The 20,689-nt window shown below is 29.8% G+C and overlaps 1 protein-coding gene and 1 long non-coding RNA gene across 5 annotated transcripts; one reads left to right on the top strand and one right to left on the bottom strand.

The window, feature by feature from the left end:
• The first annotated feature begins 4,294 nt into the window (after window positions 1-4,294).
• LOC107870946 lies at window positions 4,295-4,857 on the top strand. The gene is made up of 2 exons (XR_001674548.2): window positions 4,295-4,642; window positions 4,780-4,857. It is a non-coding gene; the product is annotated as an uncharacterized LOC107870946 (long non-coding RNA).
• Window positions 4,858-5,127: 270 nt separating this feature from the next.
• Window positions 5,128-18,686, bottom strand: LOC107872548 (transcription repressor KAN1). Of its 4 annotated transcripts, none has more exons than XM_047413271.1 (6): window positions 17,418-18,686; window positions 16,739-16,815; window positions 15,319-15,364; window positions 14,722-14,845; window positions 6,336-6,435; window positions 5,128-5,642 (listed from the first exon to the last, which is right to left on the bottom strand). In XM_047413271.1, exons 1-6 carry the CDS (start codon window positions 18,160-18,162, stop codon window positions 5,529-5,531), a joined length of 1,206 nt encoding a protein of 401 aa, XP_047269227.1. In that variant the 5' UTR covers window positions 18,163-18,686; the 3' UTR covers window positions 5,128-5,528. The 4 variants fall into 4 exon arrangements, with proteins under 4 accessions (XP_047269227.1, XP_047269229.1, XP_047269228.1 ...); XM_047413273.1 differs by having other exon boundaries at window positions 6,336-6,432; window positions 14,722-14,836; window positions 17,418-18,592; XM_047413272.1 differs by having other exon boundaries at window positions 14,722-14,836; window positions 17,418-18,562.
• Between the last annotated feature and the right edge of the window lie 2,003 nt (window positions 18,687-20,689).

The following is a 20,689-nucleotide window of genomic DNA, read 5'->3' as shown; positions in this document are numbered from 1 at the left end:
ATTAAATGACTGTGATTTGATGGGGTAGGCCTCAACTAACTACTAAATTGAGAAATGAAATAAAGTAAGCTTGTCCTCGAAATATGAGGACTCACCACTACTACTGCTGAGGATATGATCATTCTAATCGTGAGCCAAGAACTGAGCGCCATAACCTATGATATAAAACATCATAGCTCAAAAGAAAAGGTATGTGATCAGTAATTTGAATATACTAGTATGCTACATGAGGTAGGCTGATATGCATGGTTTCATGAACAGAATTAATAATTAATTAAATATGCATGTAAAGCATGGAGTACTTAAATAAAGAGCATGAAATCTGTAGATACGAGGAATATGTGGAAATTTATAAATATTGAAAATGCATGAAAATCTGTAAATACTAAAGATACATGAAAACTGTAGATACTGAGGATGTATGACCAAGCATATAACATGAACTGAGTAAAATCTGTAAACTAAAATACTAAAATAACTGAAATCTGTATGCTTTGGTCAAATAATATTAAGACTGAATAACTGAACTAGGACTGTAACTGAGACTGTATCTGAGACTGTGGGAGGTATCATCTAACCGTCATTCCCTAATTTGAGCTAATCAGGGTCCAACCTGTAACCCCAGTTGAAAGGGTGTTAATCTGTGCCATGGGCACTAACGCTGGCTGTATGGATCCACTAAACTGATATAATGTCCAAAGGACTAAGGGTGTCAAGCCTGAACTGACAGGTGACCCCTGTGAGATAGTCAAGCCTAATCTGACGGGTGAATTCTCATATCTTATGTTGGCTACATAGTTCTGGAGTATAAGGACTGCTACTAATAACTGTGCCTATCTGACCGGGAAGCTGCCATCCCTACACTCACTCAGTGCTAAATTCTACTCCCAACTGAAAGACACTGAAATACTAGAATGTTCTGAGTTTAACTGACTGATAATTGACTATTCTAATAATGCTCATAGTATGTTCTGAAGACTATTCTATAATGTACTGAGACTAGACTACATAAACAGCTATGGTTTTAGGGTATTTAATATCCCCAGGACTCAAAAACAACAATGGTAAAATGATACTAAAGCTTGGGGGACAAAGTATGAAGGCTTTTTATTAAATCAATCACTCTTGTAGGCATTTTATCAAACACTTGTAGTTCATGGTTTAAAACAATCATAGGAATGTCATAAAACTTTTAGAAATAGCATGAATTCGACATAATAGTATTAAATCATGGTTTAATTCAATAAATAATAATATTAAAACATTAAGGATTGAATAACAACAATAATTTCATTGAATCATGGTATAAAATCAATAGTACATGGAAATTAATGGGTGAAATCACAATTTAAATCAATAAACTTACAAAGATCAAGATTTTATAATTTAAATAGGATACTTGGACTCCATGGATGAAAGGAATCCATGAATGAACATCTAACATACCTGGAATAATGAATTTAGGAGGATTGATGGAGAGTTCTTGAGATTGACCTTGATTCTTTAGAGCTAAGGTTTGTATTTTAGAGAGAAAGCGCTTGAATTTGAGGGTAAATTGAGTGAATAATGAAGTAATAGGTTAATTAAGGGGGAATTTCGTGTTAAAGGTTGACTGGGTGAGGGGAAAAAGACTTTAATGCCCTCGAATTTAAAATTTGGAATTACTAAAAAATTTTCGATTTTGTGGGATGGAGCACGCGGCGCTATCACGCCGTGTTACTGGAATTGGACAATTAGGAAAATGCACAGTGGCGCGATGCTAAAGAAATACAGGGTATTACAATTTCGAGGATTTTTCATGAACATTTAAAAAATTCTACGATCTTTCATGAAAAATCTCCCGAATTCTCTAGAATATTCTACAAAGAGCTAGTCTTTCTCTCATATAACTCTTCCACCTGGACAACTTTATGTAATGTTGAGCCTACGTGGCATGATGATGTGGTAAGTTATCATATTTATCTCTAAAACATATGCAATTGTCAATTTACTTTACCAAAATTCTTTAAGTTTATCTTGTGTGTGTACAATGTTATGATGGAGCAATTAATATGTAAGGTGATATCAATGACCTCAAGATAATGTTATTTGAAAATGAAAGTAGATCGGCTTATTCTATTCATTGTTTTGCTCATCAACTTCAATTGATTCTTGTTGGTGTTCCTAAAAAATATTTTTGAATAGGAGAAGTACTTGTATACTTAGTTTCAGATATTTTTAATGTGTTTGGGGACTTCTATAAATGAATGGATAAATATCGAGGATCTCAAAAAATAAAAATTCAATAAGCTTTTGATATGAATGAGCTTAAAATTAGTAAAGGCTTGCATCACCAACTTGGTAGTTCTAGAGCTTATGTTACTCATTACTTTAAATCTTTAACTATTTTATCCTTAAGTTTGTGTCATGAATCGAGTCGGGATCCTGGCCGCGACGGGCATCCCAAACCATCAAGGCCCGAGAGACCCCTGTAATGGCCTAACCCACTAGTGATATTGTCTGCTTTGGGCACAGGCCCGCAGGGCTTTAAAATTTGTCACTAGAGAGTAAAGTTTACTTACTTATGTACCCAGCATCCCTCCTGTATTTGCCGATGTGGGACTCATTATCCTAATTTGGGGTGTCACAGTTTGATACAATTATACATATATTTGATAATATTGTTTAAACTGCACATTCTTTAATGAAAGATCCAGTACAAATGACATGCTATTTATTATAATAGTAAAGAGAAAGATAAAAAAAAATGAAATTCTGAGGTGTCTACATTTTGTATCTAATATAACATCGTGTTACCTAATTTTAATGAGCCATACTTTAACTCCAGAAGATAACGATGTAAATACGGCGATTGTACTATCTTTCATTATTAGCGTGTTGAAGTATTTTACAAAATAATTGATTCACAATTACTAGAATTTAATGATTGTTTTTATGAGTTGACAATTGAGTTATTTTATGATGTTGCTTGTTTGAATTCGGTAGACTTATTTTCAAATTTTAATATTCAGAAAAGAATGAGAATAACTGATGGCTTTAATGAACTTAGCATGTGGGTACGTGAGAATCAACTTGTAAATGACATTATTGATATTCATGACATCGATAAGAAATTCTCCAATTTAAATGAATTTTGTAATCTTTCAAAGATTAATTCAGACAAAAAAATATATGTGTTATCTTCTTGTATTTAGATTGGCGAAATTTATTTTGTTTCTGCCAGTTGCTACTGCATTAATTGAAAGAGCTTTTTGAACAATTAAATTTATTAAGAATGAGTTATGAGTATATATGCATGTCTAAGGTTGCATTTGTTTTTCTAAGATTCAGACGTTTGAATCTGAATGCACATCTGAATGATTAAGATGTTGTCTCTAGATCTGAAAACTTAATGATTAAGACTGTTTGTTTTTCAACATCTGAATGCGCAAAAAAAATTATTTGTATATATAATAAAATAAAAAATACAATTCAAATAAAAAACTAATTATATATTAGAAAAGTATGTAATTTAATATCTATTATTTGAAAAAATTATTATTTGATTGGAAAAAATAATATTTATGTTTGTTAGTGATAGTGGAGATGGTTTATAATAGTGGTTGCGGTGATAATGATTGATATTAGTGATTGCTAATGTTAGTGGTGATAGTTGTGATGGTTGGTATTGTAGTGACTGTTATGATGGTGGAGGTTGATAGTGATGGTAGTGGTTGTGATGTGACGTTGCTTGATATTAGTAGTTGGAGATGTTAATTGTGATGGCCGAAAAATGAATGCATGATGGTTGACAATGTGTTGGTGTTAGTTGGAGATGTTATTAGTTGTGATGGTGGAGATGGTTGTTGATAGAGATAAATTGTAGCAATGATAGTGATTAAAGTGATGATAGAGGTGGCATTACTAGTGACAATGATGGTAGCCGCCGAAGAATGTATAGAGGTTATGATGTATTAGTGGTAGTTAGCAGTGGTGCTAGTTGTGATTTATGAGTTGGTCGATAGTAGGGATAGCCGGTAATGGTTGATGATGGTGGTGGTGTTGACGGCAGTGGTAGCGGTAAATATAAATAGAATAATAGAGGTAGTAGGTGTGGTAATGGTTGACAATAGTGGTTAGTAGCAATATTTATTGTCGATGGTGGTTGTGATGGTGGAGGTGGTTGGTGGTGGTTGACAATGATGGAGGTAGCAGAGGTGGTGACTGATGATTATAAATAGAGTAATAATGAATATTATCCAACACTAGAATATTTTTTTAAACCTATTAAGACTTAATTCTAGATCTAAATGATTCAAACTTGTTAAAGGTTAAAATGTTAATAAAAAACAAATGCACTTAATAATCTAAAGTGTGAACTATTCAGATTCAGACCTTCATTAAGTATAAATAAATAGCCTTAAGTAGGTGTAATTTGTCCCAGATATACTATATCCGAACAAATAACCAAACAAACCCCATCCTTTCCGATGAGTCAGTCCCTTCCTCTCTTTCCAATGATATATGTTAACAATTTCTCTGTTTTACAGGTTTTTCGGCGCCATTGCTTCTCCATCTTTGTACAGCCGTGAATCGAACTCATGACGCCGGTGCATAACCCAACAAATCAGATCTGGCCGGATTCCCAATTTTTCGTTGATTGGTTTGATTTCTTTCCTCTTTTCTTCTCTGAATATACACATTTAGGTGGTGTTTTGATTTCTTTCCTCTTTTCTTCTCTGAATAGACAGATTTAGGTGGTGTTTTGTAATTATTAAAAGTTCTTGACTTATTATGCAGATACACTGGTTCTATTTGTGGTTTCTGCAAAATGCTGCTACTTGTTAATAAAAGAATCAAATTTGTCTTTTTTCTCTCTATGCCTGAGTGGAATATGAATTTAATGGACCAATGAAGAATCTACAAAGAATCTGTTCTTGAATTCGACAGCGAACAAAAGAAAAGAGGTTCTTGTTATCCAACTTCGTATGATATATACAAGAATTTGCTTCTTGGGTGTTACATTATTTAATATCGATACGCCACTACTAAATTTATTTGATGAGGGCTAATATTCTGAATGCTAATGTTGTTGCACTGCGTATAAACGTTCCCCTAGAGTACTTGTTAATACAAATAAGAACTCCATGCCTCAAGCCACATTCAATACAATCTTCCAACAATTTTTATATTACAGTATCATACACAACCCGAGAACTCAAATTAAACAAGCAAAAATGAAACAAAACATAGAAAAAAGAAGAGTTAAAATTTAACAATAACTCAAAAAAAAAAAAAAATAGGTTGTATATATAGGTAGGTCATAACTTAGGTTATATATGCTTGGAAACTTAGCCATGGTAGCTAATAAAGATCATTCCTCTTTTACTTTCTTTTGTAGTAGCTTTTAATATTTCAATCTTGATATCACATCCCTTTCATCTCAAATTACCCAAAAAAAAAAAAAAAAACTATGAAGAATCAGGTAATAATCAAAAAACCAAAAAAAAAAAAAATTAATATATTGAAGGTGTTGATGCCCAATTTAATTAGTCATGCTCCTTTTCTATCCAATCTGGTCTTCCTAATGTGAACTCCAAGCTGGGTTTTTTCTGATCCAAACTGCAACCTACATAGCTCATTGGTCTTGAATATTCACAATCCTGCAATAATTTCTTCACACATTTAGTACAAACTTAATCAGGATTTTCTCTGTTGAAACGGAAGGCAACATACTTGTGATGGACCAATTGTCTAGTTATAGACTAGATCGTCTAAATAACTGATCTCAACTTGCTTGGATTGAAACAAACGTAGTTAGTGGTGGTCTAGTGTCAATTATTTGGACCATATATAACAAGTCTTTTTTTTTTTTTTTTGGTTAAATGAAAGAGAAGTTGGTCTAAATATCTTATTATGGTGTCCCTCCTCTACTTTTTTTTTATTTGAATAAAATCTCCCACAAAACGTCTTTATTATTAGCTAACATAGACAAATAGATAAAAGAAAAAAAATAGGGGACCATATGTAAAACATCTTACAATTCACATTTCGATGGATAGAAGGCTAAATTAATGTGTTTTATCATACTAGGATCAAATCATCAGAATAATTAGATCATACCGAGGGACCTAAACTGGATTTTTTTTTCCGTTTAAAACGATGAATATTTTCTGAAATATAAATTACAATTTGGGGCTAAAACATCAATTAAACATGTGATAGTACTTCCATGCAAAGTAAAATGAGGAAAACACTAGTACTAGATATATAGAAAGATAGGGCCGGTAAGATGCATGTAAGTTGATTCAAACGTCATGTTTATTAGAAAAATGAGAAGAGATTGAGGGAAGTACCTCAATATGGTGGCCAGACCTTTGTTGAGGTGGAAAAGAGGATGATCTAACGAGTCCATTCGATTCGTTGAAGTTAGCTTGCGACCATCTTTCTCTACTGCTGAAAATTCAAGTAGAAAATAAACAAGGTTTATGGCTTGAACGTACATGTCGCATAATATGCCATACTTTACTTTTAAGGTTTTTGAATACTCCTTTATGAGAAATATTTATATCAGAAGATCATATGTCTAAAATATCCAGTACTTAAATGTTTCATTTAATTAAATAATGAATCAACACATCAAGCGGTGTTGGGGTTCTTTCAACTCACTGTTAGCCGAAAGGGAATCTTAGTAGCTTAGTTGGTTAGTTACCTGAACTTTCACCTTGTTGGTGAGGGTTCGATTCCCCACATTGTAATCCCCTCTCCCATTCTCCTTCCCCTACCCCCAATTTATTAAAAAAAATAATAATAAACCATTGAATCACTTGACTTTTGTTCCAGGCCCACTCTTTAGCTTGTTTTTTGGATTAATAAACGTGAAGAGGGCGTTAGAGAATACACTTGTTTTTTTATTTAATGCTGCAAGACCTTCAATACTTGTTCTTGAGTCGAGGCCTATTAGAAATAATCTTTCTACCTTTCAAGATAGAGGTAAGATCTAAGTACATAGTACCCTTCCCAAACCCCACTTGTGGGACTGCATTAAGTATATTTTTGTCGTTGGTGCAAGAGTTTTCAAAAGAATTTCTAAAGTCCAGACAACACTCACTTACCTTGAGAACTTATAATCTCTCACACCTCCTCACAGGGTATTTGTTAATTTTCTCTTTATATGTCCAAATCATCAGTCTCGTCTTCCTATTTTCATAAGATAGGGATAAAGCTGTGTATATACCACCTAATTAGTAGCGCGAACTCGCGAACTCTTCACTTTTGATACCACATTCATGCTGGTTCTCAAAAAATACACTACTCTTAAAAAATTCAACTCACACTCATTGACTTTTTAAGAATCCAAACAACATAGCACACCACTCTACTGGGATCTCACTTGTAAGATTTTACTAATACGTTGTTATTGTAAGGAAAAGGACAATTTATGGAGCAGATTTTCCTAATACGTACATAGAAGCTGCATTTTAATTAAAAAGATCTGATTGTTTTTCTAATTGCTACTTAATATATTAAGCAGAGACAGAAGAGACAAACACACGTCCACACAAACACCATGCATAAATAAATAGTATTTTATTTAAACAAATGAAGTATATAATAACTTTGAGAAAAAGAGAGCACTTAAGTCAAGAGACAGGTCTTTTTTTGGACCTAAGCCCGTCAACCCGGCCCACCTAACAAATCCGGTCCAATCAGCCCACGGGTGGCTGTAGAATACCGAATATTGGACTGGATTATTTTTTAATTGGGCCCGGTTAATTCGGCCCAGACCAAAATCGATTCAGGTTTGTCGGTTAATCGGCCCGGTTAAGTTTTTTTTAAAAAAGTAAAAATCAAATTTTTTAAGAAAATGGTCGTTGGGCCATTTAGCCGTTGGACCTAACGGCTATATGACCGTTGGGAGCCCAAAACTGCTATAATGGCTGTTTTTAATTAAAAAAAAAAAAAAATTCAATTAAAATATTTTTTTAAATCCAAAAAAAATCCTATAAATATCCTACACTTTCAAATTATTTTCCACACAATTTTTCATTCGCTCAAATCTCATTCTCTCTCAAATCTCAATTCTCAAATATTCTATATATTTCCTAAAGTGCTCACTTTAATTTTTTAATTTTGCGATTACAAAGTACGAGTGGAAGTTTCTAAAGTCACAACCTTCGGATACTTTCAAAATTTGATATTGTCGTTCTATCTCTTACTTTTAATTTTTAACTAGTGTATTAATTGTTGAATATTTAATTTTATTATATTTGTGTATTTTGAATTGTTTTAGTTTAATTTATATTATGGATAAATTAAGAAACCTAGTCACTAAAGGTGTGAAAAAAAATTATCCCGGAAATGGTAGTGGTAGTAAAAAATGAATTAATAGCGGTAGAGGTACTTCAAGTAGTAGATATACCCGTGTGCCTCCGCCTCTGGTGCCGCTTAGTTAACCTTTTGAAGAAGAAATAGGTGTAGGTGCTCACGATATGGATTATGTAGAAGCTCAATAAAATTACGATATAGAAGAAGAAAATGAAGTAGATGCGGTTGATTTAAATGAAGATGATGAAAATATTGGGGAGACACCCGCAGTAGGAAATGCTAACGTTAGATCTGAATCGATTAATCTCCTTCCTCGTTCTCCCCGTGCCCCAAGAGCTCGTAAAACAACTAGCATTGCATGGCAATTTTTTGAATGTATATCAGATATTGAGGTACAATGCAATATTTGTCAATAAATATACAAGCTTAAAAGAGGAGGCAAGCAAGGGGGGTACGGATACGTTAATCAGACATATAAGTGAAAGAGAGTTAAAAATTGCACAAGGTGATGCGGATGTTGGTGGGCCAACACAAACTAGAATGGACCCAGCGATCGGTCAGGTAATGAAGAAGTATAATAAATTGAGAGACCGAGAAGAAATAGCAAAAATGGTAGCTGTGGGTTGTTTGTCTTCTAGTTTTCCTTCTTCGGATGTCTTTATTCATTATATTCAAGCAATTTATAATCTTATGTTTAATGATATTCCTAGAAGTACTTGTCGGGCCGATATTTTTAGACTTCATTCACAATATTTTTTTATTTATCAATATTGTTAAAAAATATTCAATGTTGAATGTCTCTAACTTCTGATCTTGGTCGTGCTGTAAATAAAAATGATTATTTTACCATTACTTGTTACTGGATAGATAGTAAGTTTGTTATGCAAAAACGTATTCTTGTTTTTTTGTATGATGAAGATCGTAAACATACTGGAGATTTTATTGCTGATTCGATTGCTAAAGTTGTAGAATTTTATGGTATTGAAAATAAAATCTTATGTATTGCTTTTGATAATGCATCTAACAACAAAATGCTATAACAAAGTTAAAATCTAAGTTATCTCCGTCGCTACCTGAAATTTTTCCTGTTAAGTGTGCTTGTCATATATATAATTTAATTGTAAGAGATGATCTTGAGTTTTTTTTAGCTTTATATTGAAAAAATTCGGGTTGCCGTTAGTTTTATTCAAGAAATAATCGTAGAAAAAAAATTAGAGACTTTAAACTTTAATGTGAACAAAATGGCCTTGCATCGATATTAATGCCTGAAGAATGTGATAATAGATGGAATGTTACGTATGATTTTTTAAAAACTTGTCATAAATATAGAGTTTCTATTACACTATCTTTTAACCAACATTGTGGTTCATTTGCTGATTCTACTCATTGCATGCTACATGATTTTGATTGGGCTGTAATTACTGATCTTGTTAAATTTTTGGAAAAATTTTATATAGCTACGGTTGAATTTTTTGGTGTTTATTTTCCTACTGTTTGTAATATTTTGGCATATATAGCCGATATTTCTGGTTTGATCAAAGAATATAAAAATAAAGAAGGTTACAAAGAAGCTGTTGATGCCATGTTTGCTAAATTTTATTTTTTTCCGACTCCCTCTATTTACTTGGTTGGTGCTATGTTAAATCCGTGCATGAAATATACTACTATGTGTCACTTTAGTACTCTTATTTATGTTAACTTAGAGATAAATACTAACAATGATTCTGATGATGAAGCACAAGTGTATATGTTTTATAAATTAGTATATAACTATATATATAGTGTGTCTATATATTGTAGTATATATATATTGTAGTATATTTTATTTAAAGTAGTACATATATATTGAATGGTACGTATATGTGTATATATCTTCTATAGACGTATATATTTAACGTATATATGTGTATATATTTTATAAATTAGTATATAACTATATATATAGTGGGTGTATATATTGTAGTATATATATATTTTGGTGTATATTTTATTTAAAGTAGTACATATCTATTGAATGGTACTTATATATGTGAATATATCTTCAATAGATGTATATATTTAACGTATACATGTGTATATGTTTTATAAATTAGTATATAACTATATATATAGTGTGTGTATATATTGTAGTATATTTTATTTAAATAGTACATATATATTGAATGGTACGTATATATGTGTATATATTTTCTAAAGTAGTATATATTTAACGTATACATGTGTATATGTTTTATAAATTAATATATAACTATATATATAGTGTGTGTATATATTGTAGTATATATATATATTGTAGTATATTTTATTTAAAGTAGTACATATATATTAAATGGTACGTATATATGTGTATATATCTTCTATAGACGTATATATTTAACGTATACATGTATAAATGTTTTATAAATTAGTATATAACTATATATATAGTGTGTGTATTTATTGTAGTATATATATATTGTAGTATATTTTATTTAAAGTAGTACATATATATTGAATGGTACGTATATATGTGTATATATCTTCTATAGACGTATATATTTAACGTACACATGTGTATATGTTTTATAAATTAGTATATAACTATATATAGTGTGTGTGTATATATTGTAGTATATATATATATATTGTAGTATATGTTTTATTTAAAGAATTACACATATATTGAATGGTACGTATATATGTGTATATATCTTCTATAGATGTATATATTTAACGTATACATGTGTATATGTTTTAGAAATTAGTATATAACTATATATATAAAGTGTGTGTGTATATTGTAGTATATATATTGTATTGTAGTATATGTTTTATTTAAAGTAGTACATATATATTGAATGGTACGTATATATGTGTATATATCTTCTATAGACGTATACATGTGTATATGTTTTTCAAATTAGTATATAACTATATATATAGTTTGTGTGTATATTGTAGTGTGTGTATATATATATATTGTAGTATATTTTATTTAAAATAGTACATATATATTGAATGGTACGTATATATGTGTATATATCTTCTATAGACGTATAATTTAACGCATACATATGTATATGTTTTATAAATTAGTATATAACTATATATATAGTGTATGTGTATATTGTAGTATATATATTGTAGTATGTTTTATTAAAGTAGTACATATATATATTGAATGGTATGTATATATGTGTATATATCTTCTATAAACGTATATATTTAACGTATATATGTGTGTATGTTTTATAAATTATTATATATATCATTATATTGTAGTATATATCTTGTAGTATATGTTTTATTTAGAGTAATATATATATATTTAACTAGCGTATAGTCGTATACACGATTACATGTGTAATTGTGTATATCTGTATATATTTTTTAAATTCTAACGTAGTATATACTATATATATAGTGAATATATATTGTTTAACGTATTTAAAATGTATATAGGTGGGTATATATAGTGTATATCGGAGAAAAAACTTTTTTTTTTTTGTTTTTGACCGGTTTTGATCGAATTTTTAACCGATTTTGATCGGGTTTAGGTGGATTGGAACGGGTTGGGTTAAGTGGGCCAGTTCAGGGCTGTTTTTAAAAAAAAAAAAAGAAAAAAGGACATGGTATGATCATTTAAAAAAAAAATGATCCACATTTGAAAAGGTGGACATGCTGTAGCCAGTCGGCTAAAGTAATTCCCCTTTTTAGCCATTTAGCCCAATTGGGCACATGCAGTCTCTATATTCAATTGATACACTTTTATACCACATTGATACACTTTCATACTATATTGGTACACTTTTTTTTAAAAAAAAAAAAGAAAATTCTATGCAAGCACATGCAGTCCCTATACCCAATTGATACTCTTTTATATCACATTGATACACTTTTATGCTACAGTGTCCATATACTCAATTGATACTCTCTTATACTAGATTGATACATTTTTAGAATGCAAGTAAAAACTATATAGAGTCGTATAAAATATGTATCTAAATAATAATTGTAGTTAAAAATTATATAGAATGTGTATAAAAATGCTATAATTATTATATAGAATATGTATATGCATAGAAACTGTATCGTTATTATATATAAATATAACTCTTTAACAATTGTATTGTATTAAAAGTATATGATATTATATTTTATTGTATAAATAAGTAAAACTAAACAAAACAATTAGTATGTTATTTTAATAATGTTGATTAATGCAAAATAATTTGGATATGTTTTAAAAGAATGTCATTTTTTTTTATTTAATAAATATTTAAAGATATTATTATACTTTTATCTTTATTAAATCTCTTTTTTTATTTTTTAAATTTCGTACTCAATTAAAATATGTTACATAAAACTGGAAGGATGAAATATTGGATAGCCGGTTAATAAGACAGAGAAGTACCAATTCCAAATCCAAGTCAAACAAGCACACACACATTTGACATTATTAACGCATTCCTAAATGGAGTCGCAGTCTCATGATTGGACCAATTCGTAATCCTAATAAAATTTGGAGTGTGCAACCAACGCGTATAATATTGAAACAAAACATAAAAAAAAAAAAATCCAAACTATAAATAAGGGTGCGGCCGTCCCTTAATGGCTATTTACTGAATTTTTAAATTTAGGGCTATTTTTATAAAATTATTTTAATTTTAGGTATTATTTTTATCCTTTCCTCTTAAAAAAATTACTGTTGGGCCCGAAATCGAACCGACCCATTTAATCAGGCCCAAATCCAAACTGGCCCATTAACCGGCTAACAGGCTGATTCCAAATTGACCCGGCCCGACCCACTTAGCACCCTTGACCTATGTGTTAAAGTCTCCTCGTGAAGAGAATAACAACAAAGTAAAAGGGTTTTTGTCTATTTACTTAGAATTAAAAAATACACTCCGTTCTTTCTTATTTGTCATAATTTTCTTTTTAAAAATCAAATAATATAAATTTTGATCAATTAAAACATATTTTTTTTATAATACTGATATGAGAAAAGTTATAATTTATAGTATTATTTTTCATATAGCTTTTGAATATTTAAATTTAAATTTTAATATATTAGATTAATTTAATCTAATTTAACTCTAAAAATTAGTTAAACTGACGCTCGATAAGCTAAAAGTGATAATTATAAAGAAATGGTGGGAGTACAAAATATAAAGAAAGAAAAAGGAAAAGTTAAAGTGCTTGTCGCAGTAATTAAATACTACCTTTTGTGTAGTACTACTATCACTCGTTTTATGTTTCTTTAATTGAAAACAAAGTGTGTACGTACGTCTAAAAAATCTTCAGGTGAAAAAAGAAAATGAACCAGATAATAAGATAATTAAAAGGGGAGAAAAGTGAAGGAAAATGAAGTAGAACAAAAGCAAAAGCTGCCATAAAAAAAAAAAAACTCTTATATTATATATGTAGAATTAGAAAATGAAGTACGTGGGTTTGCATTTCTAAAGATTCATGCAAAAAGTAAAAGGAAATCTGCTTATCAATTTTGTTCATCATTACTTCAAAAGTTAATGTACGTGTAAAATATTAACCCATCACACCAAAATAAAAAAGTTGAAAATATTTGCTCCATTTTCTATTTCTCATCAAATACTTCTTCCATTTATTTTTACGTGTTTACTACACTCAAAATATATGTTCACTTTTACTATTTTAGTTTGAACTGTGAAGTAGTCAATTGAAATTTTCTCTATCTCAGTTGTTAGTTTAGGACCTTCGGTTAGTAGAGGCTGAACTTTGAGAAGGGTTTGAATTGGCTGATTCAGTCTCGCTTTGTAATAATTCATTTAATTGATAAAATGCTTTTGTAATTGCCAAAAAAAATAAAAATATAATTAGGGGTATGGTAAACTTATTATTTTAAGTATCTTATTAAATAGATTTACATTTAACTAACTTTTAAGTATCTTAATTGTATTAAAAATATTTCTTACACTGCAAGTGCATATACGTGAAAGCTCAACCTATATAGTACTTACTAGCATATATGCTAATATAATTTTTATTAGGTCATCAATTACTTTCTTCAATCCAATTTATGGCAATGGGCACACGTATTTTAGAAAGAAAGGACTTCTCAAATTTATAATTTAAATTTAACAAGCCATATATGCATTCGTTTTGCAGTAATATAATCATCTCAGTAAGAGTAATTGTACGAGAAATTTAAAGTCATTATTTCTAAATAATTATTTTTGAGATAAATAATTTTTTTAAAAATAAAAAATACGTCATATAAAATGAGATAGTGTGCTTATCATAACAATTTATGTTCGATGACCTTACGAATATATCATCCGAGAATAAAAAGTAAACTCTTTGAATAAAAGATATGATCATACTCTCAAAAATTTATATACTAATTTATGTGTTAATAAATGTACCTTGAGGATTGACCAAAAAAAAAAAAAAATGTACCTTGAGGAGTTACTCCAAAGAGTAGTAGCAGGATCATCACATCCATCAGATGGACTTCTCTGCTGCTGATCCAAAATTCTGTCTATTGCTAACAGATCTTCATCACCCGATCCATCTGATTGCCCTTCGAAAAAAAAATTTATTAATTAAAGACGAACAATTTCTATCGTTAAACAACTAAAATCAGTTAGTAGTTCTATTTAATAACGAATTAGTGATGGATTATCAAAATTCCAGTTATAAGCTATTTAACAACAAATTTTGTAACCAATTCCTATTTTTATAGTGAATTTTAAGGGGTTATATTTTAAGGCTGGGGCAAATCTAGGAGGGGCAAGGATGCTCACTCAAATTCCATGGACAAAAAATACATTACATTTTTAATGTAATTTTTAGTGTACATGTATAAATTTTGAATCTTTTGAACACAAAAGTAGAGGTTGGTTTAGTGATTTAGGGATTCAAAACTTACTTTTGAGGTTCTATTTTTAAATTTCAAACGTTATATTTTTATATTTCAAACCATGAAAATTTTAAATCCGCCAGGTGAAGAAAATTTAAAAATATAAGTATTCTGGAGCAAGATTGATTAAATACCTGAGGAAGCTGCAGGTTTGTCAGTGGTTTTAACAGTGCGATACATCTGCATTAGAAAAGGCATTTTACAATTTTAGACAACAATTCAATAAATACAAAAAGATTCCAACGACCCCCAGATTTCCTCTCTCTCACACATTCCGATGGAGCTAAGATTTGAGGTTTATGAGTTCAAAACTATAATCTTTTGAAGTTATTGAGTCATAAATTACCTATTCAATAAACATAAGATAAATACAAAAGATTCCAATTACCCTCAGATTTGCTCTCACACATACTTGATGGAGCTAAAATTTGAAGTTCATGTATTATTCGAAATTCTAATCTTTTAAAGTTATTGAGTTATAAATTACATATTCAATAAAATTATGATAAATATACAATTTAGACCGAAGTTACCGTCAAATTCTTAATTCATATTTCCAGCTTCACCCCTACTCACAGAGATATATACGGGTAGGGACACGTGGGTGTAATGAGTTTATCGGAATCTCCTTCGATAGAAAATTTATATTATAGATATAAGATTAAAATTATTTTTTATGTGTATATAGTAGATTTTGAATCTTCTTGATTTTTTGATATGTTGTATTAATTAAAATTTTGGCTCGGGATATAGTGTTGCCAAAGAAAAGAATACTAAGAAAGAAGAGATTATAAGAGAGTTGAGTTCAACAATGTGTGTAGCTTTTGTGCATATCTAGTGTATATTTCCTTATCTCAATTTAGGTGACACGCTTGAAATTTTTAATCTAATACAATATAGAAACTTTAAATTTTTTGAAATAAAAGTTATATATTTAAAATTTATATAAAAAATATTATAAATCACATAATTAACAACTTAAAATTTTTAAGAGTCATATAAAGAAATTTCCATCAAAAAATTTGGTTCATGACTCTCAAAATTTAAATTTAAATCGTACCATATATATAATTATATAAACTGGGACTGAGGGGCGTATATTTTACAACAATTAGCCATTGCACCTAGATATCTTCTCTTTGACAAAAACTTTTTTCTTTGACATATGCTTATAAATGTTACTTAAAAAAAAAAAGAAAAAAAAAAAGAGGGAGATAATACTTGAGTTGTGAGTCAAAATGTTGATAAAAATTGATTCATTAATCACGAGGTTGATGTTTTTGATAAGGTAGAAGTATGTATTATTATTGAATAATGATGACTTACTTTTGTCTGTTTTCTTTTTCTTTATACCATACTATCTCTGCTATACTATCAGAACTTGTTTCTTTAATTCACTCATTCATTCACTGCATTCATTTCATTGGCTACTGTGCCGGAGAAACAATTCACCCAAACAACATAAATAAATAAATATATAAATGAGAAAAAATTGAAACTGAATTTTTCCTTTTACTTTTTTCATTTTTCCTTGTAATTTATTTTTATTTTTACCTGTAAATGGCTTTTGACATGAGCTAGAGTGAGATCTTTGACATCCATTAGCTCCAACACTGATTTTGGAGTAGCCCCTAAAATTCAAGAAATCCAACATTAGACTTTTAGATGCAATTTACATTATTAAGCAACAATAATTTCAACATTATTAAGTAAGCAACAATAATTTTCAAATGAAGTACAGATAAATGCATTAAAATGTTGATGAATAGGAACATATATAAACCCGAATTGCAAAAATGTATTGAGTTAAAAAGTGTCAAAAACAAAAGTTGAATCGGTGAAATTTAAATTCTAAATCTTTCAGACCTCAAGCCTAATGTACCCTAAATATCAAATCAGAGGAAGTTGAGAAAAAGAAACTGAAGATAATTAAAGATTTGTGGAGTTTACTTTCATGTTCATTAGCCACCACGAGATGTATTATGTACCCAAAAAGGCCATAAAAAAATCACCAAAAAAAATGAAATCTTTAAAAGATAACTAAACTAGGGAATGAAAAATGATTTTCAAGAATTGGAGTTTTATTTTCATGACCACAAAGCAGTGCATTACATATGTACTCCCCCCCCCCCCCCCCCCCCCCCCCCCCCCCCCACACAAAAAAAAAAAAAAAAGAACTAAAAAAGGATCTTGAAAAATAATTCAAACTAGGGGATAGAAATAAAGTTTTTACTTTCATGGCCACCAAGAAGCTCCACAGCATGAACAAACCGGGCATGAAGTGAAGTTGTCCATCGCATTCGCGGTGCCCTCATGCTTCTTTTAGTTGGAAATTTTGGTAGAAATCTTGATCTCATCAAACTATTTTCATGAGAAGAAGGCCCTAATCCCACACCATAATATTGGCTATGTTGATGCTGATTGTGAAATCTATTAGTCACCATGGGTATCCGATAAGGCGAAGGAGAAGGAGAAGAAGCATTAGTACCACAATTCAAGAATGATAAATGATCCAAATTATAATAACCTCCACTGAAATGAGGTGGTGAATAAAGGGATCCAAATGATCTCTTTGGATCTTTTTCCAAGAAATTAGTGAAATTAGAAAATGAATCTTGATGATGATAAATTGGTATACCCTTTATAGGGCTTAAATTTTGTGAAGTAACATCTAATAAAGAAACCCCATGATTTATATGATTCATTTGGCTAGTTGGTTGTTGATGAATCATATTATAACTATTGTTTTGGCTTTGTTGCAGAAAAGGGTTTCTTGAAAAACTCCTATTTTCTTCACTAATAGTAGTAGTGGGATGAGCTAAAGAAAGCTCAGTGAGACAATTATTTGTTGTTGTTGATGACTTGTTTGTTGAAGTAGTACTATTTGGAGGGCTAATATGTAGAGAAAGATCAGGAATTTGTTTTGATGAAGAATTATTAGAAGATGGTTGTTGAACAAAAACACCTTCTAAGGGCATTTTAACTTTGTGGATAAAATAAATCTTTGAAATAATAATAATAATGACTTCAAGATTTGTTCTTTTATGTTGGCTTTGGCTTTACCTAAAAATAAAACCCCAAATTGATGAAAGATAGAGTACTAAAAAGTTACACACACACAAGATGTGGAAAAGAAAGATGAACAAACTTCAAGTTTGATTCTTGATGATAGATTTAGGTGGAAAAAGTCAAGTATAAGTGAAAAAAGGGGGGCAAAGATTTGAGTTCTCTTTTATCTTCTTTTTTAAGTGGACAATGTTTGATGAAGAAGAAGAAGGGATAATAGTGTGTTGTGAAAACAATGGAAAGAAAAGAAAAATGTGTTGTTGGTAATAAATGAAAGAAAAGAAAAGAAAGGAATCAAGAAAAGCTTTATGGAATGAGAAAAAAGGGAGAAAGGGATAGGAGACTTGTGTTCCTCGAGAAGTACTGCTTATTGGAAAATGACACTTGAACACAAGGCTCTTTTCTTTTTGATTGCCTCTACACTCTATAGTCTATAGTCAAAACAAAAAAACAAAGCAACATGTATAAATTGCGGGTAAGAAATTTTTTACATTATCCGATCATAATACCTTTTTCTATTTATTTTGTTTGTCATGTTTTTTTTTCGTTTATTAAGAAAATATTAACTAAAAAGATATTTTTTGGTTCATTTTTACTTGTTTAATATTAACTTGTCACACTTGTAAAAGAACAATAAATAGAATGACAATTTTATTAGAATACTTTTGAATATAATAAATTGAATGTGGAAAATGCATAGAAAAAATGAATGTCTACAGTTAATAATAAGGACAAATGAGAAAGTAAAAGATTAATTATCTCTTAGTTTTTCAAGCAACACAGTAAAAATAGACATTTATATTTATATTACTGGGTTAACAGTGGACTGCAAGAATATTTTAGTTCATCTATTTTTAGTAAGAACGCCAAAAAAAATGTACTAGAGAGAGCATTTATTAGTGAGACTCTTAACTTTAATGTAAAATTTGCAATTCTGGAAATAAGATAAATCACTCAGAATATTAATAAATATAAAGATGATTTGAAGGCGTAAAAGTTCTTTACAATATAATGTGTATAACTTAATTAAACTCAACGTATAAAACCTGTTTCATTTTATGTGGACTTAAACTTAATTTAAGAAAATAAAATAAATTTTTAAATCTTGTGATTTTATAACTTATTATGTGATATGTTAAAATTAAGGAGTTTTAAAATACAAAAAGAAGTAACACATAGGTAAATTGTAACGTCTAGGGAAATATAAATAAGAAAAAAGGAAATGAAAAGATAAAGGGTCACTGTTTGATTGATTTTCCTCTCCGTAGAGAACGGGTTAAAAATGGTTGAGGGTGAAAGAGACACTCTCCTATTCTACACTGTTGATTCTTTTCCCCCCACTCTCTCCGCTTCGTCTTCTTGTCTTTTTATGTGTTTCTAATTCAATTTACCTTTTGGCTATTTGTTACTTATCATAACATGAGTATTTAAATTGTATTATATTATATTATATTATTTTAATAAATATAATATTTGAATAGACTGTATTATTTTTTCGGTCATTACATAATGAACGTTTTTGAGATGTATACCGCTGAGAACCAACAAATGACAAGTGTTTTTCCTTGTGTGGATTCTATTTCAATGAAAACTTGATGAGTTGATCCACCTAAATGTCTTGTTTTTACTGTTATATCGGAAGTTACTTCACGTATTGCTTTATGTAAAATGGATATCACACATTAATAATTTGAAGTATAAACCTACCAAACAAAACATGATACATAGTAGAGCTACTATTAAATGGTGGGTAAAGAATAAAATTGAATTATTAAATAATAAGTGAAGATAAAAGAGAAAAGAATTAAAATAACGACGTGACCTCATCAAATTCATATTTACATAAAATAAGACTTTTAATCGTAATCTAATAATGACTTGACGATATAATACAATTCAAAAAAATATCATATTTAAACTAATAACACAATACATAAGTAATTAACAACCATCTAAACAAGTTGTAATGGGATTATTTTAGTTGCCCTACGGTAAAGATTTACCTCCACCGAGGGTTTAAACCAATCCTGATGATACGTGACAATCTGTTTGTAGTTTGTACTTTGCACAGATATACACTCACACTTTATCTATTGTAAATTTATATAGTACGGTGTACAAGCACCCAACGGCCAACGGGGGCCGTGGAAGTTTTTACCCCATGTCACTGTCTAAATTCTAAAGCTTGATTTTTACCACACGTCTCGTTTTTTTTTCTTCCTTTCTTAATTTGGTGGTCCATCAAACAAAGCTACATAACTTGGCACGGAGAATATAAGTATATATAATGAATGAGATTTGAGATTAATTGCATGCCAGAATAGATAAATGTACTAACAGTGTGTATGTATCTATCTATATATATAAAAGTTAGGTTTTTTTAGAAGTGAGTACATCAACAAAATACAAAATATATATGCTAGCATGGCCCTTAAAAAA

Source organism: Capsicum annuum, chromosome 5, assembly GCF_002878395.1.
Source record: "Capsicum annuum cultivar UCD-10X-F1 chromosome 5, UCD10Xv1.1, whole genome shotgun sequence".
NCBI classification, from domain to species: Eukaryota; Viridiplantae; Streptophyta; class Magnoliopsida; order Solanales; family Solanaceae; genus Capsicum; species Capsicum annuum.
The sequence above is the reverse complement of the archived record's forward strand: the minus strand, read 5'-3'. Positions and strand labels throughout refer to the sequence as shown.

Coding starts and splice junctions, on each gene's coding strand:
- LOC107872548 (XM_047413271.1), bottom strand. CDS start 18,162: ATGCCCTTAGAAGGTGTTTTTGTTCAACAACCATCTTCTAATAATTCT. Junction 16,816..17,417: donor GCTTCTTGGTGGCCATGAAA/GTAAAAACTTTA, acceptor CTTGAATTTTAG/GGGCTACTCCAAAATCAGTG. Junction 6,436..14,721: donor CTTTGGAGTAACTCCTCAAG/GTACATTTTTTT, acceptor TTGAATTTTCAG/CAGTAGAGAAAGATGGTCGC.